The sequence below is a fragment of the Vulpes lagopus genome, chromosome 19 (genome assembly GCF_018345385.1).
Source record: "Vulpes lagopus strain Blue_001 chromosome 19, ASM1834538v1, whole genome shotgun sequence".
Lineage (NCBI taxonomy): Eukaryota > Metazoa > Chordata > Mammalia > Carnivora > Canidae > Vulpes > Vulpes lagopus.
Window position 1 is genome coordinate 46,224,828 of NC_054842.1, and position 27,682 is coordinate 46,252,509.

The window sequence follows — 27,682 nt, forward strand, 5'->3', positions numbered from 1 at the left end:
GCCCAACGTGGGACTTGATCCCAGGTCTCCAGGATCACGCCCTGGGCTGAAGGCAGGCGCTAAACCACTGAGCCACCCAGGCTGCCCTTTTTTAAAAAAAAATTTATTTATTTATTTATTTTAATGTGTGCCTCAGTCATGGAAACATTTACCATTTGTCAGGTGCGTAGTATGATACTATGCATGGCACGTGGAATTTTATTTCTTCAATGTAACTGTCATAAAATTATTCCTTGGACATGAAAATAAATCTGGGTTCTCAGAGCTTAGTACAGTGGCTTCTCAATCAGCAGGCATCTGGGGCTCAGGCCACAGACATTCCCATTTTGTGGCTCTGCCATCCTCATGCTTGGCTTGCAACTCATAGTCCAATATGGCGGCTTCGCCTCCTGCCATTAACTCTGCATCCAGAATGTAGGAGAGGGAAAATGGTGAAGGGCATGCCCTTGCCAGGCATGATACAGAATTTGCCCGTGTCACTTCTGCTTCCCTTCCACCAGCCAGAATCACGTGGCCACTAGTTGGAAGAGAGGTCGGAAAGGCAGTCCTCAGCTGGGAGCCATCCATTGTACTAGGCATGTTTTATCCACACAGTAAGGGCAGAAGAGCTGTTGGGGCACAATGACACATGCGTAGCCTTTGCCACGCATGTCTGTGTTTACATTTATGTTTGTATGCGACCTCCAGGAGTCTCCCTCTTGCTTGGAGTTTATTTTTTTGCCCTTTCCCTCTCCTCCATCTTCATTCTGACCACCACCCCCCCTTCCCTTTTCAATACCTTCTTGTAAACAGCTTGCTGTGGGAACCCATGTGACCACATTCCTTCAGGTCTGGTGGTTCTGATCCAGACACCCACTCACCTATTGTGCATGCGTTCCTATCCACGCAGTCACCCGGCCTCTCCCCCCACCCCCCACACACCCACACCCACACCACAGTCATGCATTTGGTTTCGTAGTTTGGGAGGCATGGGTTTTTAGTCTCGCCTCCTTCATTTACCCCGTATGTAGCCTCGGCTGGGTCAACTAAACTTTGTAAGCCTCATCTTCCTCACGTGGAAGAAAGCATCACTGCATCCCAGGAAAGAGCCCTTGCGGAGCCTACCTTAGGTGATAACTGAGGATGTGCACAGTCGTAGGGAAGTGCCTGGGCTTTGATAAGGAGAAAGCCACCTTACTGGTGCGCTGTACTGTCGCTGAATCTGATCACACTACCCTTCTCATAGGGTCACAGCTGGGTGATTCAGACATAGAATCTCATCCCATTTGGCCGGTTTCTTTTGGAAACATGCATTTGGACCTCAGGGTCAGCTGATGATGATAGAGTCCTTTTGGTGGCCAAGGTCTACAGGGACTTCCCAGAGTCCCCGAGTCCTGGAAGTCAGCAAGTCTTCGTATTCTGTGAGATACCTTATTTCTTCAATACACTTCGCTTCTTTGCTTGCAATTTGTTAGCCTGGTTTCTCTTCCTCACAGGAACCTTAAACCAAGCAACTGGATTATTGGGAAATTTGGCAAAATTTAACATTTGATGCCCTTGTCTTAAAAATCTGTGCCCTTTAACCCTCTCCAAGTGACTGATAAATTAGTTTCTTCCTGTTGCCATGCTTCTTCCCAAGCAAAATTAGCCATTAGAAGAGGCTCCAACCGCCACCACTGACGCTGTGAAAACACATGAGTTTTTGGATCTCTGCCTCACCTACAGTGACCATGTTATCCTTAATTCTAATTACATAAAATTAAAAAAAAAAAAACCAAACCATATTTTCCCTCCAGTAAAGGGATTGGATGTATCGGGAAAGAGATGAGGGTGGACTTCGTGGAGGAAGGGCAGATCTTTCAACCCTTTCCACCTGGCTGCCTAGATTGCCTGTGTGCCTGTGCGCATGTGCGCATCCCCACATTGGCCCACGTCCATGCCACACTGTGGGGTCACAGGCAGGCTTAGCTATCTGGCATTTGAAGACAGAAGACCTGGCTCCTCACATGTTTCCCGGGAGATTTCTCCTTTTCTCTGAGGCCTACCCTCCAGCCTCTAGACCGCCTGTGTGGCTTCTCCCATCAGCTTCATTGACCCATGGGCCCCGCTTCTGTGGCTGCAGTCCTGTGTCCTGTCCTCTCAGGCCTCACCCACCTCCTGATATCTGGGTGGCCTGTGTGTGGTACAGTAGAACACACTTTCACCAGACACTTGTTCAAAATGACAGGAGGGATTTTATTCAAGCCACGGAAGCAAGGGGAAGAAGCTGAACTCAACTCTGAGTACGGCAAAGACCCCAGGTCCTCACTCCTCACATTTGGTCAATCACTGGACCCCGACTTACTTTGCCTCATAGGCATTTCTGTGTCCCTCTGCTGCCTGAGACAGCCTCTCTTCTCCTGGGTGAGTTTCTACAAAATGTTCTTGTTGGTTGGCCGGTCTCTGTTTCAGTCTCTCCTCAATGGGCCCTCGCAGGTGGTTCTTCCACAGTGGAAATCCAACTATGCCATTTGTCTTCCGTGATCTCTGGTGGAACCACCAGCCCACATGGCCCTTCCCTGGGGTCTGTGCTTGCTCTCTTCATGCTACCTCTACGTAGCTGGCCTCCTATGGATGCTGAGCGCTCTCCACACCGCCGACAGGGAATAGATCTAATCAGCCTTGCACATGCCTTCTCAGGCTACTACCTCAGCTTGCTAAACCAACACAATCCCCCCTACCCTTAGCAGGAAACCTCAGCTAAAGTCAGTGATGAATTTGACTTGAATCTAGAACATTTCCAATTCACAAGGCACCAGTGTATAGCTTGAAACTTTCTGAGCAAGGGGCACATATGGAAAGCCCCCGAGGTGCCCCACACAGAAACTTCCAATTTCCAAAGAGAGCCTTTTAAAGAAAAAATGGAAAGTAGTACTGATATAAAGGAAGAAGAAAAAGGAGGGAAGAAGAAACCTCAAAGATTAGATGTGCCAGGAATACCGATGGCTTAAAAAACTGATGGTCCACCGTCTTGCCTCTCTGGTCTGCACGGAGGAACCCTACACAGAAGAGGCTCCCGGATGCCCATGATGTGGGACCACTGGTTATAGCAGGCCCTAGTACCCTCTGCTCACCCTTGTGCCACTGAAGTCTATGCTTGCAATGATGTGTCGCTGGGCCTGGCAGTGCTGTGCCCTCAGGATGAGCTGATTCCTTCCAGTCATTGGCTCTTTTAGCTGTGAGGGATCCTAGACATCTTTCAGGGGCATCATATTTCATGTATGAATAATCCAGCTGTGGATTGAATCCTGACTCTACAGAACGTGGGTTGGGGACCCTCCTGGATGCACTGATATGCCATTGACAAGAGCTGATAAGCATGAGGCTTCTCCTTTTGGGTTGGAGAAGAAAATGTTGTGGCTGGGTGTCCGGAAAGGAGAGAAAAAAGTCTTGTGATAGGAAAGAATGCAAGCACTTGGGTGGCATTTGTGTCGTGTTCAGCCTGTGGGTCTGGTTTTGAGATTTCTCGGAAGATATGTGACATCCCAGACGCCAACAAAGCTGGTTGGGAAAACAGATGACAAAATATGTAACAGAGTGGAGGAGGAGCTCTTCTGTCACAGACTTCAGCGCATTCCGGGTCCTTAGGGTTGCAGAGTACCCTTCATGGAACAATCCCTTTGCTCTGGGAAAGCAGCGTCCTCACAGGGGCCTGGGAGGCAGGTAGGCTGTGAGCTACCTCGATGTAGACAGACTTGTTCCTGAGGACACAGAGCTTCAGCGCTGCCAGAATGAAATGACAGGGCCCTGGGAGAGAGGGTGGAGAGCGATGCCTTGGTTCTCTGTTTGGCAGGGGGCTGACTCTTAAGAGCTATCAAAATTTGGAAATTTAACCTAGTATGATTAAATTTATGCTCATGTCCTGGGGAAGTCTGCAGACATTTAGATTAGTTTCAGATAAGCACACAAAGGTCAAGAAAAGGAACTCCTGGGTGGCTTAGTGGTTGAGCGTCTGCCTTCGGCCCAGGGCATGATCCTGGACTGGAGCCCCAGGATGGAGTCCCACATCGGGCTCCCTGCGGGGAGCCTGCTTCTCTCTCTGCCTATGTCTCTGCCTCTCTCTGTGTGTGTCTCTCATGAATAAATAAATAAAATATCTAAGAAAAAAAAAACAAAGGTCGGGAAAAATTAGATGTGCTCCAGCGTTGTGCAACTGGTGAGAGCAGGAGTTTGGGCTTGAACCAAGGCTCTCCCCACCTTCAACAAGCTGGCTTAACTTGAATTCTTATTGAGAAAATGGTCTGTAATTTAGCAGCAGCATTGTTTCTGTGATTTTTGAAAAACTGATTTAAGTTCTAAAAACAGAGACTGTGTCCTGTGCTTCTCTTTCCAGTAGGCCATGTGGCTGAAGCTTAATCATTACCTCATGAATCGTCTGACTCATTCCTTAGAATGGACATCGTGCATCTTCTCTTGTGTGTTGTGGGCAGTTGCTGGCAAAGAATTGGGCATGGGTGGCCATACAGTAGGCCTTATGTCTCCAAAGCATCACCCCCTTCGAAGTGAAGGCCCTGGTAGATTTACGGTTAGATGGAACCTGAGAATGGATATGTGCGAGATGGAAGGGAGGGGACTCAGTTTAGGGACTCCAAAGATTTAGAAGCAGTCAGCTTGGGGTGTTCTGGTAGCACAGCCAATTAAGTGTCTGACTCTTGGTTTCTGCTCAGGTCATGATCTCAGGGTTGTGAGATCCAGCCTTGCATTGGGCTCCGCGGTAGCGGTCATCAGGCATGCCTTGCATCGGGCACGCAGTGAGTGTGGAGTCTACTTGAGACTCTCTCTTCCTCTCCCTATGCCCCTCCCAGCCACTCTCTCTCTGAAATAAATAAATAAATCCTAAAAAAAAAAAAAAAAAGCCAGAGTCAGCTTTTCTGGAACAGAAAGAAGGTTGAAAATTGGCTATAGTCATTCAATAGATAGTTATCAAGTGTTTAATACATGTTAGGGATTGTTCTAGGGACCAGGGATTCAGCAGTGGACAACACAAAATTGATTTAAAGTGAAAGTATGTTAAGGATGGGGTAAATATAAATTTATTTTATGTTATCCTTTTAGAAAGAGAGCACACTTGCTCACATACACAGGGGTGAGGGGAAAGGCAGAGGGAGAGGAGACAGAGAATCCTAAGCAGGCTCCACACCCAGGGCAGAGCCTAATGAGGGGCTCTATCCCACAACCCTAAGATCATCATCCGAGGCAAAATCAAGAGTCGAATCCTCAACCAGTCGAGCCACCCAGGCACCCCGAAGATGGGTGATATTTTATTTACATCTCTCCTTAATGGCCTTCTAGTCCTAGGATGATGCAAAGTCTTGGATTTGTAAAATTTATGTGCCACCTTGTTCTAAAAACACTTAAAGCAACGTATAAAGTACGTTAATCAACTTTTCAAGATTAAAACAGCAGTAGAAGAGGTAGGTAAATCACTAGAAAACTTACAAAACACTGGAACCCCAGAGCCAGCAGGACTAAGGCTAGTTACAAGGATATAACATGCGCCCTGGAAATCCCAGACACAGCAACAGGTGAGCCACAGATGTGGCTTTAGGCTTTTCAGTGACCAACCTACAGTGGGTGATGGTACCATTGAAACAAATCAACAGCCACAGCTCTTTGGAAGAAGCACAACGAATCCTGATCCCAAGGCCAGAAGGACATTTCTCTAAGAATCTTCCCAAAACAGGATATTCTGTGGCTGAGCTCTGGGACCACATTAACAAGGAAAATGCCACACAGATGAGGCCGGGAGAGCTGTCACCTTGAATTGAATGGCTGAGTCCTTGTCGGTTCCTACTGCATCTATCTCCAAGGCCAGAGCTGTGGGCCAGGAGGCCCACGTTACGTCAGTCCCCACAGCTTCACTCAGCAGATACTAAATACACAAGAAAGGTGTGGCTATTGATCTTGCGTGTGTTTCATGAGATAAAGCACTTTCATGTGATTCACAGAGGAGCTGGAAGCAAGGCAGGAGGGAGATAAGAAGGCTTGACGTTCACTTCTTGCAGAGAAATGTGTGTCTGTAAACATGATCCGAACAATCTCAGCTCAGGACGTTTTGCTCACCCAGCGCCTCCTGTATGCGTAGCTCCGGCCAGAGGCATCTGCGAAGTGAGACCAGACCAGAGGAAGGATAAAAAACATTTGGTCGTGTTGGAATAGAGTGAACAAGTCTAGAAGCACAAGTGCTTTGCCTACTCAGTAAAAATTGAGTGCTTTTTTTTTTTTTTTTTTTTTAAGGAAGTATTGTTCAGTCAACTGGGAGGGATATCTGTGAATGAGGTACACAGGGACAAGTCAGCCTGTGTCTCCATTCCTTTGTCTCAATGAGTCTCCTCTCTCTGATTTTTAGAAAAGAGTGAAATGGGTCAGGATTGATGGTCAGTCCTAAAGCAGGGAACTCCACTAAAAGACTCCTGGGAGTAGAGATCAACACGCAGGATGCAGGATCACATAGCCGACCTGGGAGGGTAGCTTTGCACTACCTGCCAAACTCACGTGCTCTGCTGCTAGACACACACATGCACACACACACACACACACACACACACATGCATGCACACAAGCAGGTGCTCAGACACGCCCTCCATCCTGCCCTCCCTGCAGCTGTGACTCATCCCTCCCTCCCTGCAGGTGTGTGGAGCGCCCCGTGGGCATCCGCTCCGGGGAGTGGATTCAGGGCTGCACATCTCTCTCCCTCCCTCCCTCCCTCCCTCCCTGCCTCCACCATCCCCACTCTTGCTCTCACTCTCTTGCTTTTCTGCTTAAGATGTTTTAAGTGGGTTTTGTTTCTCGTATCAAATGCTCCCTGGTCAAGACACTAAGTAAAATAGGAAGATTTTTCTCCCCATTATTGTAAAGAATAGAGGATTAATTGATATGACAAAAGTGTATTTTACGTTTTATACTTAAGCCTTTGAAAAAGGAAATAGCAAGCATGTTGGGGGGAGGGTAGCTATGAAGAATGCTAAGAATGAAAAAAAATCTGAAGCAAAGAGCTTCCAGTTTAGTGATGATGTGTATGGAGGGACAGTTCACCATTGGTCTGCTGTGTTTTTCTGTGCTCACTTCATTTCTTCACCTGTACTCCAGAGATTTCTGCCCCATCCAAACTTTGGGGGTAGGAGGTGACTGCGGTGAACAAAGAAAGTGATGTTAAGTTCGATAGTCACTAGTTTAGGTGTGAAACAGAGTCTGAGACAGACGTTCCGTGGAATATGTTTGCTTTTGTCTCCCAACTAGCCAGAAAATTCCTAGAGCTGGCAATGGGTGGGAGAGGGAGAGGAGGTACTCCTCGATTAAACCTAGAATCTGTGCTGGAGCAAGTACCATCTTCTTCCGGCACCAGAGAACACTGGGGAAACTGAGTTCATGCCCAGTTGTCATCCTCACTGCCATCCAGGTGGAGCCCAAGATGACAGCAGGGAGTGGGTCTCCCACCAACTGACCTGTAGGAGGGATGCTCTTCTGGGCCCCAAGACTTCACTAAGGCTCTGTCTGACCCAGAACTGTGGAATATTCCTCCTCCAAACAGCTTGACCCCTCAGGAAGGAGAGAGTGAGGGGAAGTGGTGGATGTGGAGGGGAACAGGCACCACCCAGGTGACACCTCCAAAACCCACACGGTGCTGGAACCGCCCTCCCTGCTCTTTCAGTCACATCGAAGAACTTTATTTGGCCCTCTTAAATTAGGTACACAGTTCCTTACCGTTTTAGGAAAATTGAAACTCTAGGATAATTGTTGATTTTCGGGTAATCAGTGTAGTTAAGGAATGTCATTGGATTGGGGTTTTTACCAGCAACCTTAAAAAACTCCGTCTTTAATAATAAATTAAAGCCTTAGAAAGAAAAGAATGGAGAGTCTTGAAGGATATTCATCTCTTTTTTTTTTGTTGAAAAAATCAACAAAAGATTTTTTCATATTATTTTCATCCTCTTTTTTTTTTAATTTTTTTTATTATTTATTTATGAGAGTCATACAGAGAGAGAGAGAGAGAGAGAGGCAGAGACATAGGTAGAGGGAGAAGCAGGCTCCATGCACCGGGAGCCTGACGTGGGATTCGATCCCGGGTCTCCAGGATCGCGCCCTGGGCCAAAGGCAGGCGCCAAACCGCTGCGCCACCCAGGGATCCCTATTTTCATCCTCTTTACATTTCCTCCCCACAATCCTCAGCGCCTTCTACACAGCTAGCTCCAGTGTAGATGCAAGACAAGCTGGTTTTGAATGGATGAAAAAAGGGCTCATTAATTGTCATTTGGAAAGAATCCTGAAGGATATCAGCATAAGCAAAATGTTCATTTCCTCTCTAGATATTTGTGCAGAAGATGCACCATTTGGTCTTCATTTCAGTGGGTTGGGGGGTAATGTGGCCACTGGGCCACAGCTTCCTGAAGGACAGTGGTCCAGATAGAAGCTCGGTGGTGGTGGTGGTGGTGGTGGTGGTGGTGGTGGCGGTGGAAGAGGAGGACGCCCCTGGCTGTAAGCTACCGCTCAAGAGGCCCAGAGAAGTGTTTCGTTGGCGTAACGCAGAAGAGCGTTGCTGGACAGGCGGGCTTTGTTGGCCAGGCTAAGTTAAGCTACGCCTGCAGCAACGAATAACCACCCAAACTCAGTGGCTTTCCAGGAAGGCTCTTCACCACTCGTCATACTCTAGCGTAGGTCAGGAAACCTGTCTCCTCTGTTTTGTAGGCTCGCCGTCTGGATCCCATGAGCTCCCAGGCTGCAGGACCAGGCAAGGACAGGGCTGGAGATTGGATAGTATGTTCTTCCTTCCAGGATTCCAGGTGGCATGAGTCACGTCAGCCTGTATCCCATCGTTCCAGACACTCTTCCATGACCCCAGCTGCGAGGGAGACTGGGAAATGTGGTCTGGCTGTGCGCCCAAGGATAATGTGGTGGAGAACACATAGCATTTGTCTGCTACAGAGAGTCAGGGGGAAAGGCTGACAGCAGAGGGGCAGGGCGAAGAGAGCACCCACGTGGCAGGAAAGCAGCGTACACGCCAGCTTCTCCCGGGGTATCTGGCCTGGCATGGGCAACACGCGGCGTCCTTCCTTATTCTTGGCTACACGGAAGGATAGCAATTTACGTGCAAATCAGTGAGCTGGGGCATCCTAGAGCCCATACCTGTGAATTAGATACAATACACTTCTCTTGCACAGGCACGGTCCACGGCCGATCCAAACCCAAGGACATGGCAGGTGCGGGGTGAGCCGCCTGTGCGCTCGAGATGGCAAGTTTCTGTAGCGCCCGGGCTCAAATTACTTGAGGGACCCAGGCCACCACCAAGTGCACCTGTTTCACAAAGCCAACCGATAGACGGAGGGGACAGCGGCCCCTGGGTCTCTCTCTCCTCCAGAATTAGATTCATGTCCCTCCCCCGGGGAGGACACGTCTACACCACTCTGTTCACATTGAGAGCGGATGGAAACCCCTCACACCAAGATTCTAGCAAAGCAACGTGATCCTTTAAGACACTTGCCTTTTAATTGTTGGGTGGTTTTCCCGACAACCAGGCTATTCTCTACAACTGTTGTCTGATACCGTCCTTTAGGCTCTGCAGGAAACACTCCCTGGAGACTCCCGACTTGGCTCATCCTCCACTCAGCCTCAGACTCATCCCGACTTTCCCAATAGAGCCAGTGAGTCCCCGCCCTGAGTGTGACACTGCAGGTGTAGCTGGTTATCTCAGGGGGAGGGGTGGTGGTGGGTGTATGTGTGTGTGTGTGTGTGTGTGTGTGTGTGTGTGTGACAATGCCCATAAGTCAGAGGATAAACTAATTAAATTTGCAGGAGCATTTTTACAAGCATTTTATCTCAGGGTGTTTCCTGAGGGGGACTTTCGTCCCTGAAGCCAGGGCCCCGTGCCTGCCCAGTCTTTCTCTCTCTAGTTTTAAGGAGCAGGTGACTGTTTCTCTAAATGGACCACACTGCTCCGTCCCTTGTCACTTGGAGGAGGGCGCTCAACTGCCGAACCAGCCCTCAGCCTGAGCCAGGAACGACTGCCCCATCGGAGGGGTTCAGCGCTGGCATGCCCCCAGCTCACACACTGCCACCCGGATAGCGCAGGCTCGAAATATCTAAACAGAAGGGATCGGGGACAGCGAGGCAGTTAGAAAAGCAGGGCAGACGGCTTGGGACTGGTCTTGAAGGAGCATTTCTGTAACAACCACACTGTCACCTGTCCTGGATCTTACTGGAAGGAGAGAGGCTGAGGACAGCTGAGAAGGAGGTTAGGGCTCCCGGCTCCCAGCCCCCAGTCTCTCCCTTACCTCTGGTTCAGGATCCCGTCACTGCATGGCCCGGGGCAGTGTCCACCTTGACGGCAAGTCATGCCCACCTCCACGTGGTGGAGCCCAACGCCGCCAGGGCAGGCCCATCCTCCCTCCACCAGCCTCTCCTGAGAAATGGGGGGAGGTGGGGAGCTGCCCTGAGACCTGTAATGTGCCCGCCCCCGGCCAGGCAGCTCAGCCTTGAAGGCTTGCAAAGTGACTTGGGAGCAGATGGGAACATGGGAGGGAGCAAAAGATGTTCGGTGGACCGCAAGGTGCACGCAGGTGAGGTGCCCCCAGCCCCGCAGCCCGCGCCGGGTGCACCTGCTTAGCGCTGGAGCCTCCTCCTGTGGCAGCGGGCGTGCCTCGCAGGTTCAGGGCAGGTGTCCCCAGAGGACCTGGGACAGGACCGCTTTCACAGCTCCTTGCCCTTCTCCCCCTCCCTCCCCCCGTGTGATGAGCACTGATATCCTGGGAGCCCAGGGCGGCTGCCTGCACCCGACCAGGGAGATGTGTTTGCAGCCCCGGAGCCAGCAGGGGGCCCCGTGTCCCCGAGAGAACGTGCAACTGCTGGCTGCCACCTGGGGAGGGAGGCAGGTCCTGGCATCACGGGGGACATTCCCTGGCGCCTTGGATCCTCCTAGAGCCACAGAAGCCGTCCTGTCCAGATCCCTCTTCTAAAGGTTATGCACTGGGTGTCACCCTATGTGTTGGCAAATCGAACCTCAATAAAAATAGTATATATATATAAAAAAAATAAATAGAGGTTATGCAGGCCACCGCCCCCACATGTTTCATCTGAGACCAGAAAGGAAGACGTCGTTAAGTGCCCTCTTCCGAGGGCCCGGATGGTGTCCTGTTTTATTTCTGTGTCTGTGGCACAATTTGCAAGGACCAGCCGCCCTGCCTCTACTTCCCATCCGGGGACCATTGTTAGTCTGCCTGTTAGGTTCTCATTAGATTTTCAGCCGCTGCTGCGAGTTTTCTCTTCTTCCAGAACAGAGAACAACCGGGGACTTGTTTCCTAAAGAAGAAAGCTTGGTGTTAGAAGTTTTTTTTTTTTTTTTCAAACCTCTGAGCCGAGAGAGAGAGGTCACATGAGAATGCGGGGACCCGGCCTTCTGGGATCTCATGCCAGTTGCCCACGGCGGGGAAGGTCCTTGTGCCTTCCTGCCCACCCCCAGCTGCCAATGCTTCTGGGTTTAACTGTTGCGTGAAGACTTCCAGCACTGGGCTCCAGTGGCCCAAGCTAAAATAAACGTCCCCCTCGTTGCTAGCCTGACTTGTGGTCTTCTAGAAATGCTGCAGGTCTGGGGCTGGGCCTGTGTGGCTCAGCCAGTTAGGCTCAGGTTGCAACCTCAGGGTCATGAGATTGAGCCCTACGTGGGCTCAGCAGGGAGTCCACTTGAGATTCTCTCTCTCCCTCTCCCTGTGACCCTGCCTGCCAAAATAAATAAATAAATCTTTAAAAAAGAAAAAAGAAATTCTCCACGTGTATTTCCTGAATGAGGGCTTAGGGACAGGCATCTGGAAACTAATGGTGTGTTCTGATGGCAGCCTGTGGGCCACAGAGCTCCAACAGGGCAAGGTACTCATTGGAGATACAAATAGTCATTTGTTTCTTGTAAATTGTCCCAAAAGGTAAAAGGTATTTTTTTTTTAAATGAGCGTTTTCAGGACCTCTTGTATGGACCCTAAACCCCCGGCGGCTGTGATGAGGGTCCTGGTGGCACGTTTTGTTCATCCTCTGCTTCTTACTGAGCGCTCTCCTGAGGGCAGCAGGTGGGGGAGAGAAGCAGGGGGGTCTGTTCCAGGCCCAGTTGTAGTCTCTGGTCAGCTGCAGATGAATTTCATGGATAATTCAGGAAAAAAAAGAAGAAGAAAAGGGACTTGGGTCATGGTTTGTGAGAGCCAGACCGAACCCCAAGACGGAGTGATACCATCATAATCCCAGAATGTAATGTCATTTTCATAATTGGGAATTAGCGCTTGAAGACACTAAAGTTAGGAACAACAGCCCCAATGAGTCATTTTGCATTAAGTTTACTGGGAAGAATCATTTCTCATGATTCCTCAGTGGTCCCGGCAATTACGTCTGTTGAAAGCACTGCATTTCCTTTTTTTTTTTTTCCTTCCTTTACGGGGGTTTGGCAGTTTTGACCAACAGGAATGGAAAATAAGACGGTGCTTTAAGCACATTTAAAAAACAAAGTATGTTGGTACTTTATCTCCGTGCTCATTTAACGCATTGTCATTTTAGGAAAGTGGTTCCCACTGTTTTCCTAGTATCTCTGCCAACAAATGTGCGGATATATCATAAATAGTATTTGTATTAAAATATATTCCTCATGACTTTGACTCCTCCCCGACGGAGCGGACACTTTACACTTGCTGCGCAGATAGGGGAGCAATTTGTCCATTCTACTCAGCTGCCTTAAAACTCAGTTCCCAGGGGCGCCTGGGTGGCTCAGTGGGTTGCGCACTGGCTCGGGATCCTGATCTCAGGGTGGTGAGACTGAGGCCCACACAGGGCTCCTGGCTCAGCAGGGGAGTCTGTTTGGCATTCTCTTTCCCTCTGCCCCTCCCCACCTGCCCCCTCCACCCTCACACGCAGGTGCTCACACTCTCAAATAAAATGAATGAATGAATAAATAAATAAATAAATATCTTAAATAAAAAAAAAAAAAAGAACCCAGTTCCCACCAGGTCAGTCAACCTTCTAAGACCTTCCTCTGCTCCCCTTCTTTTCCAGCCTGTGTCCTACGTAAGCATCATTCTTAAGCATCGCCACAGAGGGTTTGGGTGCTTTAATTTGTGCATCTGAAAGGACGGACGAAATGCACCCTTTCCAAGGACCAAAGCAGGGCTGCTCCCTTACTTGGAGGATCACAGAGATATCTGCCTTTCAGTACATTAGATCCGCAGCCACATTAGTTGTCTCCGTGTCCTTCGATTTCGCAAAAGGAAACTGAAATCCAGCAAGTCGTATCAGGAGCCCGTTCAACAGGTGAACAAGAAAGCAGATGAAAACAACCCAGAACGAAGCGGTGTATTTTTCACTTTGCGTTTTGTAGGCGTAAGTCCCTTCTTTATAATTTGCAATTTTTTCTGAGAGGTGGTGGATTTTCACTTCGGAGGCAAACAGTATCATGACCAGGCAGCCGCAGGAGCCTGCAACGGAAGAACAAATGCGTTGGCACCGATCTGTCCTGATTGCAAGGGGCAGGGAGGAGGGTCAGCGTGCAAACTCAACAACGCCTTGCCTAGCATCCTCATTTGCGTTCCTCTGTGAAAATACCCCGTTTCAAATTGGTGATTGTGGGGGCTCCGTCGGCCAAGCATCTGCCTTCGGCTCAGGTCATGATCCCAGGGTCCTGGGATCGAGCCCTGTGTTGGGCTCCCTGCTCAGTGGGGAGTCTGCTTCTCTCTCTCCTCTGCTGCTCCCCCTCTGGCTCTCAAATAAAATAAAATAAAATAAAATAAAATAAAATAAATAAATAAAATAAAATAAAAATAAATAAAATAAATAAAAATAAATAAAATAAAATAAAATAAAATATAAATAAATAAATAAATAAATAAATAAATAAATAAATAAATAAAATAAAATAAAATAAAATAAAATCTGTTTCTAAAAAAGTGGTAATCATGAGCCTGATTCTCCAACCGAGGGCGCTGGGCCAGGGTGGCTGTTCTCACAAAGACTGCAGATGCTCCTCTCTGCCTGACAAGAAGGCTGAATTGCTGGCCTCCTTAAGAGCACAGAGGTGGGATGAGGCCCCAAAGCAGCCGCTGCCATGATGCAGCTTGAGGAGAAGAAATTTCTCTGCCCTTCACAGGCCATGCAAGAAAGCTGTCAGTCCCCAGCTCCCACCTGGCCACGGCTGGAGTCTCTGGGCAAAGGGAGCCATAGATGAGGTGTTGAGGCAGACAGTATCTGTTCTCTGCATTTCTAACAAAACAAGATTTTTCCCTGGGCGTGTGGCCGCCTTGAATAAAGGCTACATTGTGTGGTTGGGGGTGGGGGGTGTGAGATGTAGGCGCAGCAACGTTTCCTTGAAGTCTGCCCTTTCTCCCCCCATCCACCTCTTCCTCCGTCCTGTAGCTGAAATGTGGATGCAATGGCTGGAGCTCCAGCAGGCATTTTGGAGCAGGTGGCTTCAGAAATGGAAGCCAGGCACTATAGAAAATAAGAAAGGAGTCTGGATCCCAGACACCTGGAGCTACCAGACCAACCCTGGACTTCAAGTACTAGGTTTTTGTGTGAAAGAGAAATAAACCTCTATTTTGTTTAATCCACTATTGTTATTTCCCCCTCATTGACTGATCATCGGTAGCCTAATCGAATCTTAACTGGTGCAGCTGAGGGTCTGGGGTGAGCTCTCTGCAGGACAGACAGACTGAGTGGCGCCTGGAAACCATGATAGGCCCTCTCCCACTGAGGATGGGGAATGGAGACCCCTCGATGGGTGGATGGCACAGGGGGCAGAGGCAGGCAGGAGGATCAGGAGCGCAGTGGGTAGCCAGGATACCAAGGACTCCCATGGCTAGAGTTGCATCCCAAGCCACCATATCTGGGTTCCAGTTAGTAGGAAGCTTGCTGAGATGGTCTTCTGATTTAGGTTAAACCAACTGGGCTTCAGACCCTAATTCTTCCACTGACTCTGTGAAATTAGACAGTTTTCATCTCCAAGTCTCAATTTTCTCATCTATAACATGTAGATAATAAGGATGGTGCACGATTAGCATTTGTCAGTACAATTGACACATATAAATGCTTACTAATTGGTAGCTAGTCCTCTGAATTTTATGGATTCCTTTCAAATCTTGCAAGCCCTTTACCATAATCCCTTACCCCACCCCCACCACACACCCAAACACCTTATATCAAATAGACCACCCAAGGACCGCATTACAGTGCTTTGTTCCTCCAAATACTCGCCCATTAAGTTTAGGACTCCTTTAGGAGGGCTAAGTGCCGTTTGCTCCTCAATTACAGTTAATTCAAACACCCTGGGAACAGCATTCTAGTGGCTTAAGTTCCCATTCATTAATTCACTCATTCATTTATTCCATCCCACTGGTTACATGCCCAGCACCGGGACAGTGATGGAGATTTTTAAAGAAAATGCATATGGTTTCTTACAAGACTCCTAACTCTGGGAAACGAACTAGGGGTGGTGGAAGGGGAGGTGGGCAGGGGTGGGGGGTGACTGGGTGACCCTCTGAGGGGGGCACTTGATGGGATGAGCGCTGGGTATTATTCTATATGTTGGCAAATTGAACACCAATAAAAAATAAATTTATAAAAAAAAATGCATATGGTTTCTGCACCAGCAGAGAGTATAACCGGATGGGGTAAGACAATTGTAAGCCAATTGCAGTGAGTGTAACCACTAGGGAGGTACAGGTGGCTGTTACCAAGAGGGTAGGCAGCAGCATGGAAGGGTCTTTGGAAGTAGCGGTAGGAAAAGTCAGCGGAGCAAAGGGAGGCTGGACCATGTGGGGGGAGCGGGCTGGACATGAGGAGCTGGAATGCAGATCATGGCCCCCCCATTCTTTTCCCAAAATCCAGGTTTAGATTGGGATCAAGGGAGAAAATGGACCGTGTGAGGGTGAGGGGTGAGGGGTGGGGTGAGCAGGGCAGGAGAAATCACATTCCTTCCATTTTAGAACGTCATATAGGACAGGCCCATCAGCTTGATCATCATCATAATATAGCCCCAAATAACCAAATGATCTAGTTTTCTTGAAACTTCACTTTTTACCTGTCTCAGAGCCGTAGTTGAGAATATTCCTTTGTAAAATTTGTCAGCCTATTTTTGTATTCTGAACTTAAAGCCAGAGCTCTCCGCTGGCAAAACCGTATTATTCCTTTCTTGTTAGATCCAACAAAAAGGCTGCAATGCTGTTTTCTCTTTATCTTTTATTTGAAAATTGTGGAGAAAATGCCATTGCTTTTACCAAAAGAGCCTTCTTTGTCTGAGGAGATGGTGGATTTCAGACAGGAGCGAAACACTGCGTTTCCTCCGTGCTTGAAAGGAAAATTCAAGCTTGGTTTCCTTTTCAAGTTGTTAAATATTTTAAAGGCACTACTTTGTTAAGGAGACAGCGTCATAGTGAGACTGTATTTCAAATTCTTAAAGTAAAGGTTGCTTGGGGTATGTTGAGACTCACAGCCTTTTACCCATAGCTAATCACCCAAGCGTGTGGGCTCCCAAAACAGTGTGCACGGTCCAGTAGTTGAGAGGACGGTCTGGGGATTGTGCTCTGGCTTCTGGAGCTGACCACGAGGTCACCCTTGCCATTGCAGAGACGGAGCATAGCAGCTGAGCTTGAGTCTCTGCCACCCTCCTGACTATGAAGAGATGAGAAGGGAAACAACTCATGGTGACATTGGGACATCTTTGCTTCCCTCTGGCCACGGCTCTAAAGGAGATGTGGGACCAAGGGTGACTATGAGTTATGGCCCAAAAGATACACACGGAGTGTACCTTCTCCTTGTGGCCTGGCTACGAGGCACATGGAGAGAGGTGTGTAAGGGATGGGGGTGACGGCGGAAGTAGGGCTCAGCAATTTTCCAATATGTCCTTTAGTCCCCAGCAAGGGGGCTCCTGCTATGGCTCCCCCATTTGGAGGGTGCTGCTCTCTCTTTTCTAGAGAGATCCCTTCCCACAGGAGAGGAACCCTTCAAGTCAATGGGATGAGCCCATCTTTGGTCCCTGACCCACCTTCTAGACCATACTCTTGGGGCCTGGGAATTCCTTCCCCAAACAGCTCTGAGCACATTTCCAGGACTGCATGAGCATCTACTTCCTTGGGTCAGTCCTCCCAAGGGCAGACTTTCCAGCTGGTGGTGCACAGCGCTGAGGCCTGAGGATGGCCAAGGAAGAGCTATCTCGAGGGCATGGGCACGATCAGAGCTTGGATGTGCATGGGGAGTGTCCACACAGGGATACTCGAGGCCCATTACCGTGTGAGTGGAACCAGGCAGGAGGAGGGAAGTGGACAGACACGGACCAGTTGTCCTCCATCACCCCAGTCAAGTCCAGAATTCTAAACCTGAATCTGACCTTCCAGGTCCTTCTGGAGAGACTTTCATCAAGGCAGAAGGATAAAACACATCTCGTTGACTAGTTTATTAGCTTGTAACTTTTAAATGTTTAGACATGGGGTGTGTGGGCTTTCATTAATACTCTTGCTCAAGGCCTCACAAACGTGAGGATCGGGCCCGCGTGCTTCCTTCTTCCTTCTTCAAACTCGGCTGGGGCCATTTGGACAGATGCCTCACATGGTTGTCTGACCAACCCCGCTCCTGCTCATAAGAAAGGTTAGAGCACACTAGACGTAGGAAAGCCTGCCAAGACTCGCCCCAGCTAGAATTTGGAACATAACCAGGCCCAGGACCCAGGCTTTGCTGCCTTGCATCTGACTCAAAGACCAGCCATTTTCCTTTATGTGTTTGATTGCCCTGCCATCTGGCTGGTACTGTAATATTTTTTTACCCCTTTAATGACTGATTACTGAGTTAATCCCTGGCTGAAAAGGATAGCTGAGTTATAGGGCTGTCACACAATGAATTACCAGTCAATTAACAAACATTTGTAATGTGCTAGACACTGCACACTCATGACTGTCCCCTGGCAGCTGTCTGGGACAGCCTCTCTCCTCCAGCCCTTACAGTAGAGGGAACAAAGGTCACAGCCAACAAGAAAGCTGCCTCTTCATCCCTGGCTGACCCTGAGGGTGACCACGGCTTTATGGGTGGGAAACATCCTGCCAGGATCCATGGGAGTCCAGGGTACCACGGGTTTCAGTGAAAATGCATCCTTGCAGGTGGGGAAAAAAAAAAAAAAAAAAAAAAAAAAAGCTCTGATACATTCTCTTATTATCACTAAGATTGTATTTTGGGAAATAATAAATTAGAATTTCAATTCCATTTGAAGTAATGGCCAACATTTCCAGAAAGCTAGCACGTCATCCTTAAACTCTCTCATAGATGACAAATATTAGAGGCATTCCATTTCCTCTACAGAATGATAAATTGATAATTTCCTTCTTTAAGGAGTCTTGAAAGATGATAAATGGGGGTGGGAAAGCCGCAGCTTTGCAGGTGTAGGTACTAATTTTCTGTGAAATCATGCAATCTCAGTAGAGAGCCAGCCAGCAAAGGTGAGGTCTCCAGCAATAATTTCTTCCGCAAATGATAGCAGTTCTGACTCCACCATGCTGGGGAGACCAAGCATGGGCTGCCATCTAGAAGAGGGGCAGAGGGACGAGTAGAGCAAGTTAATACCTAAAAGTAGATTTTGGGGGCGTGATGGGAGCAATTTAGTCACGCATTTCCAAAGAGCAGGTGTGGATGAAGGAACACCACCAGTGTGGTTCAGCTTTTTCTCTTTGTCTTCTGTACTGGAGAGCGGAGGAGCCTACGTCTGGCTTGACTCTTAGAAATAGTGAGAGCGCGGATTTGTGCAAAGAAGAGATGATCTAAAAACACAATCTTCCTCTAATTTGAATCGACTTTCAGAAAAGGAAAATATCCTTTGCTGCCAGGAAATACACAGAGCTGCTTCGGCTTTACTCACTCATTCAACAAATATTTGTTGGGTGCCTGCTGCACGGTTGCGGGCACTGGGATCCAGCCCCGGGTGTGCGGCCAGAAATCCCTACCCCAGGGAGCTGACGGTGGAAATGTGGCCATAAATGACAAGATAAGCAGGAACATTCCAGCGCTTAGCAGAGTGTGACATGCACTAAAGGAGAATAAAATAAAGCAGGGAAGGGGGTGGCCAGGGGAAGCTTCAGGGAGAAAATGACATTTTAGTGCCTCTTAAAGGAAGTTGAGGAATGAGAAAGTAGATTATCTGAGGGGAACAGCATTTGGGGGGTGAGGGAACAGTCTGTGCAGAGGCCCCAGGTGGTCTGGGCCGAGAGAGGCAGAGAGCCAGGAGAGAGGAGTAAGAGGGTGATCTGTGTGGTCGGGGGTGAGGGATGGGGGCTCTGGGGTGGAGGGCACAGCAGGGTGCTGGTGGGTGGGCGGGTGGGTGGTGCTTTGGAGGTCATAGCAAGGACTTGGGCTTTGACTCCAGATCAAACAGAAAGGAGGACACACGTGCACATTTTGAAGAGGATGAGAGTCTGTTAAAAAAAAATGTTGGGGATCCCTGGGTGGCGCAGCTGGTTTAGTGCCTGCCTTTGGCCCAGGGCGCGATCCTGGAGACCTGGGATCGAATCCCACATCGGGCTCCCGGTGCATGGAGCCTGCTTCTCCCTCTGCCTGTGTCTCTGCCTCTCTCTCTCTCTCTGTGACTATCATACATAAATAAATAAAAATTTTAAAAAAATGTTGGGAATCTATTTGCAATTGTGATTGAACAAGATTGAGCATCTGCTTGCACAGGGTCGTGGCCGGGTACGGGGCCCAGTGAGTTAGACAGTCCTTTTCTGGGGGCACCTGGGTGGCTCAGCAGTTGAGTGTCTGCCTTTGGCTCAGGTCATGATCCTGGGGTCCTGGGATTGAGTCCTACCTCGGGCTCCCCGCAGGGAGCCTGCTTCTCCCTCTGCCTGTGTCTCTGCCTCTCTCTGTGTGTCTCTCATTGATAAATAAATAAAATCTTAAAAAAAAATAAACAAAAAACACCCAGTCCTTTTCTGGAACCCTCAAGGTGAGTAACCTGGAGTACAGTCCAATGGCCAATCTGCGGGCCACCTGCCCATCAAAGCAGAAGCCCTGGTCCCTGGCCAAGCCATCACAGGCCGGCTCATCTTACTTCTTGCCTCCTGTGGCCTCCTAAGATCTGGGCTGAGAAACTAGCAGGATATTTCATTGCCCATCCTCCCTCAGGTTTGGTGGCGTTGATGCCTGGACATCCCTGCATCTGCTTCTTGGACTTTAGGTAACAGTTTCTTCGTAAGGATGGAAGTGGAAATAAGGCCCAGAGAGTGTGTGACCACCAGTTGCCGAATCATATGCCCTGGACATATGACAGAGGCTGGGACAGTAGGAGTGCTAAACCTGATGTGTAACGCAAGCCGTGTTCGATTTTTGTGCCCCTCTTTATTTTCCTGTCCATGTGTTTCACGTGGGACTGTGCTTATTTATCTTCCACGCCATAGTTGTAATTAGCGTAATGAATTAGACCCGTCCTAGGAAAAACCCCCTTTTATTTATTTATTTTTTAAAGATTTATTTATTTGAAAGGGAGAGGGGAGAGGGGTGGGGAGGTGTAGAGGGAGAGGGAGAAAGAGAATCTTAAGTAGACTTCACGCTGAGCTCGGAGCCCGATGCAGGGCTCGATCTCACGACCCTGAGATCACAACCTGAGCCCAAATCAAGAGTCAGATGCTTAAGGGACTGAGCCACCCAGGAGCCCGGGGAACATCCCCCACCTTTTAGAGGAAGGCAGTCATTGCATCCGTTTGCCTTGCTTGGTATAACCCATAACATGATGCTACGTGGAAGAGAAGACACAATAAATACAATTTGCAGTAAGTTCACATTTTGGAGGTTCTTATCACGTCTAAAAGGCCCGAGTCAATAGCTTTCATATCGTGCTCAGTCTCCACTGAACTCTCTAGGACGTTCTGTGATTGATCCATGGCAACTCTTCCACCCAGCCTGCTCTCTTTTCCTTGCAGACCTGGGACTCCACCATCAACTGGGAAACTTCTAGAATGGAATATAGGAAGATGGACACTCATGGATCAGCGCCCCAGTGTGAGACTATGGATCCGGTTACTCCTAGGCTCAGCTGCCTCTTCTCTCCGTCCCTCTCTTTCTCTACCTCCTTAAGTTGTGTGCATCTCTCTCTCCCCCGCTGCATTATACACCTTGAGGGAAGGGTTTCCCACCCTGTTTGCCCCATCCTGCCTTCCCCTCCCATTTTCTCTTCCATTTATGTTTTCACCAAGCTCACTGTTCAGCAATCCTCTTGAAACATCCCCGTCTTAGAGTCTCAGGAACGACATGGCCTCCTGGTTTTGCTCTCTCTTCTCTGGACACACCTAGTCGGTGTCCTTGGCTGGCCACTCCTCAACCCCCAAAATGAACTGACGGTGTTCTTCCGAGATTGGTCCCAGGCCAATTTTTCTCTATCCACATTCTCTCTCTAGATGATGTCATCCATTTCTATTGCTTTAAATAATATCTATATCCTGACAACTCCTAAATTTATGTCTTTTGTCTAGACCTCTTCTCTGAGCTCCAGACTCATATATCCCACTGGCTACTTGCCATCTCTACTCGGGTACCTCCTAGGGCCTTAAACTTGATGTACCAGAAATAGAACATTGATTTCGAGTGCTAAGCTCCTCCTTCAACTTCTTTCTCCTTGACCGAATCTCTAAGTCTGTTCCTCGCCTTGTCTTATTCATCTTGGTTAATGCCACCCCTGTCTACTTGCTTAAGCCTGCCTGCATAAGGTTTTGGATTTACTCTCAAAATGTTTTTAGAGTCCATCCATCTCTCTCCATGTCCAAGGCAATAGCCTAGTCTCTCACCAGAGAGGTAAATCAACCCTCTGACATCTTCTTAAAATCTTTCACCAGCTTCTTAATGCAATTAGAGTCAATTCTAAAAGAATTACCATGGTTTTTGAGGTCTGACATTAATAGGCATCAACAAGTCTTCCTAATGATTTCTTTTCCCCATTTCTCCTTCACTACCCACCCCAAGGTACAAGGGCCTTCTTCCAGTTCCTATGGCGACCTGATCTCTTCCCTTAGGGTGTTTATGTGTCTTTCTCTTCTTCTTGGGAAAGTCTCTGGGGGTCCTCAGCTCCTTTGTATCCTTAGAACTACTTGCTGACCACTGTACTACTTGCTACCCATCCTCCCTTTTCCTTCATTTTCTAGTCTAGCAGCACATTTATCACCCTTATTGGAGTGATTGTCATCTTTAATTACTTAAGTTTGCTTTTGTTGGACTCTCCCTCTAAACTGTGGATTCCATGAAGGCAGGACTGTGTGCCGGATGGGTTGTGGTGTCTATCACCAGTGCCTATTCTAATGGCTGCCACATAGTGGGCTCTCGGTCAGGGTTTGTTGAATCAGGGAAACGTATGCACCTCCATCAGTAGTTCTCAACACGGGTCACACAGTAGAATTACTGAGAGAGCTTAAAAACACAGCACTCAGACTCCACCCCCAGAGACTCCAATTTAATTAGTGTAGCATGGGCCCTGGGGTGAGCATTTTTAAAAAGTTCTTCAAGTGATTCTAGTGTAGAGTCCAGAAAGAGAATCACAGCCCAAAATGAACTAAGGGGGACCATTAAGGTATTACTAACATCCTAACTCGGGGAAAGATTTCTCAAATCTAGTTTACAATCGACAAGATGAGAAAGAGCCAATGAACTGAGTTGCATGTGTCTCACGGACAATGCTAGTGGACAGAAATGCCGCACGAAGAAGGCTGAGGACTATGATGAACCAAACTGGAAGCCCTGAGAAGTAGAAGCAACATCTGGTCCAGGATAGCAACAAGGTTACCCGGTCATCGCATGAGCCAGCTGCAGTGCCTGAAACCTTTGGTGGCCTAAGGTGAAGGTCTGTTCCCTTTCCTTCTGTGCCTCCAGGGTCTGGCGTGCACATTGCAACACAGAAGGGGACGCTCAGAGCACTGCTACTCTGGGAGTATGAAAGGAAGCCCCCTTCTCTTTTCTTCTCCCTATCTTCATGCCTCAGGATGCCAAGCCTTGGGTCCCCATCCAGCAGGGGAGCAGATAGGCAACCTGAATGATCTCAGCACAAGGAAAGGGGTAATCCTGAGGAGCCCAGGGGTGAATGAGAGGAGAGAAAGGAGGTCCAAGGAGAAAGGAGTTTTGTGCTGACTATGAGGAAGGCCACCTGAGCAGAGAAACAGCAGAGGACACTCAGTGGAAGAGAGCTGCCCCTCCCCACAACCGCCCCCTGCGCCCCGTGGGCCAGGAAGGGGGTCTCCAGTGGAGTGACTCACACCGGAACAAAAGGGCTCCCTAATACAAGCTCTCCCTCTTTGTGCGTGGATCTGTTGGCTCAGAGTTACAGGGTTTGTGATAAGGCTATATGTCTCCATCCCTCCACACTGAGGGTGTAGAGCTGAGGTCTCCGTGAGTATTACAACATCAGATAACCATTTCCAAGCCTCCAGAGCCTTCTGGTGACCGTACATAGATTGAAGCAGAAGAAGGTGGTCTGTGATTCAAGAGTGATCTGTTATCTCCAAAGGTCACAAACCATCAGTCCCTTTGACCCCTACACATGTTTTGTTGGCATGCACAGTTTTTTAAAAAGTTATTGAGACTTTTTTTTTTTTAATAAGAATCTAGAGCTTAAAAAGCAGATTATGTGCAAATACTATGCCTTTTTCTTCTGCAAGACAGACCGGGAGCCAGCTCCTTCTTTTCCTTTCTCCCTTCTCCTCCTGCCCTCATCCACAAACCTTTATTGCGGACCTGCTCTTGCAACAGTTCAAAGATAAATAAGATATAATGTAAGCGCGTTCCCGCATACATTTCTGCGCTCAGGTTTTCTTTGCCTTCGACTTGGCCAAGGGCCGAGATAAGATCTGGGACTTGGATTAAATTCTGCATTCTCTGAGTCATCTTGCTTTTCAAATACCGTTAGTTCAGTCGTCCGTTAGAACTGTCAAATAATTTGTCTTCCAAATGGGCTGCTCTTCTGAATTTCATTCAGAAGCTGGAGTGTGAGATGGCTGTGCCAGTTAATAAGCTGTTGTATCTCAGCTTCAAACCCACTTTTTTTTTTTTTCCCTCTGCTTTGTGATGCTGGGTCAAGACTCCCCGGGCTCCAATTCTGCATTGTCAGCGGCTTCCCCTTATGCTCTGTCAAAGCACAGCGCCGGAGAGGGGAAGAGGAGTGGGATCCAGGCCTGGGCGGCTTCCCCAACCCTTTCTGCCCCTCCCTGGAGCTGTGACAGTGTCATCTCCTCCAAGATCTGAGACCCGGGGCCCCGGCCTCTCTCAAGCATCTAGGTTCTGCTCACTCCAAGCTCTTCCCTCGGTCCTTGAAGCCCTGGGACCAGCAGCTGCCTTCCTGGGATCCCTGTCTCTGAGCTACCTTAGGGTCTCGCTTTCGTGTTGCCCGTCCTCTAACACCTGTTGAATCAGTTCCTGACAACCCTGGCCCTCAAAGCTCAGCTTGCGTCTCGGAATCACCCGAAGGGCTCATTGGACACATTGCGGGCACCCCCTCTCCTTCCGCCTGCCCCCTGCCAACTCTGAGTTTCTGATGCATAGCAGGTCTGGGGGGAAGGGGGGAATGGGGCTGAGAGTTTGCTTTTTCTACCAAGTTCCCAGGTGAGGCAAAGGCTGCTAGTCTGGGGACCCCATTTAAGCCACTGCTGAACGTTAGATTGCCTCGGTCAAAATAGTGTGTATCTGTTTTCTGGCTGGCCTCGGATGGATTTAATGGTCTTCACTAAAACAGATGTCACCCAGACCTACCAGTTTGGTAGGAGGTGGAGGGGGAGCGGGAGGTGATGTCAATATCCACTTCTCACCCAGACCCACCCATGACATTGACTCACTGTCTCGCTCTGTCTGTCCATGCCTGGTACCTGTGCCCTTGTTCCTCTGCCCTCACCTCGAAACCCTCAGCCTTCCTGTAGAGACTTCATCCCACCCCTCTCCGGCTCATGTCCTCCTACCTCGGTGGGCTTGCTCTGCTAATCCCATCCCATCGGAATTCTGATTTCTCTCAACTGTTCTAAGTGCCCAAGCTAACACCTTCTTCTCGGTTTGCTTTTTCAAGTCCGCAAACATGTATTGAATTGTTTGCTGTTTGCAGAGCCTCATGCTAGAGGCTCTCGCTGGAGGTACCAGGCTGAGCAAGACTCATGCTCTGCCCTCCTAGGGTCACCGTTTCTGCACAATTTAAAACTGTGTTATCTGCTCGTGAAAGACATGGGGAAAATATTAGCAGAACCCCCACTCGAGAGAGGACTGCTTTAGTGAAGTGAATTATTTGATTAGCAGGATGTGGATGAGGCAAGACTCCCAGAAGTGTGCTCAAGTACTAGTGGATAAAGGCCGTATCATGCTGCGAGGTGAGGGACCCCCTGTTAACCCAAGGCTCTGTTTTATAGAGAGGGAGCTCTCCAGGTTGGTGGCTGGAGTTGATTTGTGCTGCGGGAGGGGACTGGTGTCCAGACACGGAGGGGTCTGGGGTCTGGTGGCAGCTAAAGGGCAACGTCGGAGGAGAAGGAAACAGTCTAGTAGGGCTCTTGAATCTACCGTTTGCTGGCGTGGGTTGTAATCTCTCCATGTCTCCCCCTGGGATCATTAAGAGAACCATGGATGCCTCCTGGGGATGTGAGAAAACACGAAGTCTTTTTGCAAGTTCGAGGTGGGGTGAAACCAGAGCCCCCCCATAGAAGAATGGCTACATGCAAGTTATGTGTACAGTTTTGATTTTTCTCATGTTTCTCTTCTCCACGTAAATAGACCTTAAGCAAAAAAAAAAAAAAAAAAAAAAAAAAAAAAAAAAATAGACCTTAAGCACCTTGTGGCACCATCTGGAGTTTATATTCTTTTTCATCAGTAACAGTTTTTGAGTAGGATATGTTTATTGAAGAGCTGATTTTGACTTTAAAGTTCATTTTTTTCTCAGCTATGCCTATCATTAGCCTACCGGTAGGCCTGAATGTGACAACTCATGTGGGCAGAACACTGGCCCTTTACTTTTTTTTCGATGATTTTCATTTATTTTCCTGATGATGAATAAATAATTGCACATTATTGAACATTTGAAAACATTAAGTAGTATAAGAAAAAGTGAAAATCACCCATAATTTCACTGCTCAGCAGTAACTACTGCGAACAGTGTGTATCTATATGGAGGTTAAAAGGAATATATGTACAATATAAATATTTATCTGTAGTCGAATTTGGCTCCTAAAAATCTTAGGATTATAAATCTTACATTTAGCAAATCTTATACGCTGTTTATTCACTTAACCTTTTGATGCAAGCATGCATCCTTTTGATTACATCTTCAAAGATATGATTTAATGCCAGCGTCATTTATTCATATAGACTATCACAGTGTACAACTAGAATTCCCTGTTGTTGGATAATTACATTTTTCTCTACTTTCACGATCATATATAATGCTACAGTGGACATCCAGGTATATGTACTGTAATTTTCCATTTAGGTAGCCCTGTCTTTTGACACCTTGGAAAGCACATTTGTCTTTGTGTCAAAGTAGAAGTACTTTGAAATAGAAGTTGAATTGTGTCCTTACCTGAAATGAAGCTCAAAAGATACAACCCTAGTGGACCATGCAGGGTTTCAAAGGGCTTGCCAAAAGCATTGTACATGAAGAAGGCTGTTCCCACCATGGTTAAAACAACCAGGATCGTAGAAAAGAGGATGACGTTGACATGGATGCTCACGGGGATCACTTTGAGCAAATCTGGGAAAACTAAAGATAAAACAAAGATTAGAAAAAATTTCATTAGTGATAGTCTGCAAATGTAATTTCAAAAATTAAATCCTTCTTTTCAGCTTCAAAAATCACTACAAGCCTTCAGATGAATACATTGTCACTTACTAATTTACAAGGGATTTAGAAAAAGGTTTAAACACAGGATTATTTTATAGAACTCACCAGTAAAGACCAACAAAGTGGAGATTGACGGAATTTTTTCTGCCCTTGGTTACATATAATTACTTAAATAAACAAGTGCTGGCTTTGTAGCCAAAACCTGTACATGTTGATGACCAAACTTCTACTGTCCTTTCTTAGTTGTCTTTATTATTATTTTTTTTTAATCTGTCTTGAAATGAGATTTTCAGTTTGGAGCTATCCGGGGGAGTTCAAACATCAGGAAATATTTCTATTTCCTTTGCTACCAAAAAAGAAAAAAAAAATGTTTCTAGTCCACACCAAGATTTAAAAATGGGATATTTTTCGGTCAGCTTCAATATTCTGATGTCACACAAGCTGTGGGAAAATAATTTCTGGTGATACAAGAAATATTTTCCATTTAGAAAACGTGCCAAATCTATTTCTAGATTTTGTGTTCAGGGCAAGTTTTTCTTGTTTGCAGAAGAAATGAAATATTTTATAAATGTAGGGTTTCTCTTATCCGGTGAGGCATCGGTATGCATAGCATCAGCAAACCTGGCAAGACCAGTCTGGGGACGTTTTGCTCAGTCCATTTTAGTTTCCCAAACATTGATCAAGTGCATCTTAACTTATTTACTGAGCACCTCGTATGTGCCAGGCACTGTTCTGGGCCCTGGAAATAGAGCCATAAAACAAGATTAGACAAGGTCCATTAGACAAGGTCCGTGTTGTCTCGTGGAGATTAGAACCTAATGGGAATTAACAGCAAGTAAACCAATAAATTCCATAGTTTATTTCCAAAGATGGCCACTGTCAATTCCT

At 47.8% G+C, this 27,682-nt stretch overlaps 1 protein-coding gene across 1 annotated transcript in view; it reads right to left on the bottom strand.

Annotated features, from left to right (window-relative positions):
* Positions 1-13,092: 13,092 nt before the first annotated feature.
* Positions 13,093-27,682, bottom strand: part of CLRN1 (clarin 1) — a 36,437-nt gene continuing 21,847 nt past the window's right edge. Inside the window, exons 3-4 of the mRNA XM_041734492.1 lie at positions 26,534-26,713; positions 13,093-13,457 (exon numbers count right to left, since the gene is read on the bottom strand). Coding sequence (XP_041590426.1) covers positions 13,192-13,457; positions 26,534-26,713 — 446 coding nt within the window. The 3' untranslated portion in view covers positions 13,093-13,191. The remainder of the gene's footprint in view (positions 13,458-26,533; positions 26,714-27,682) is intronic.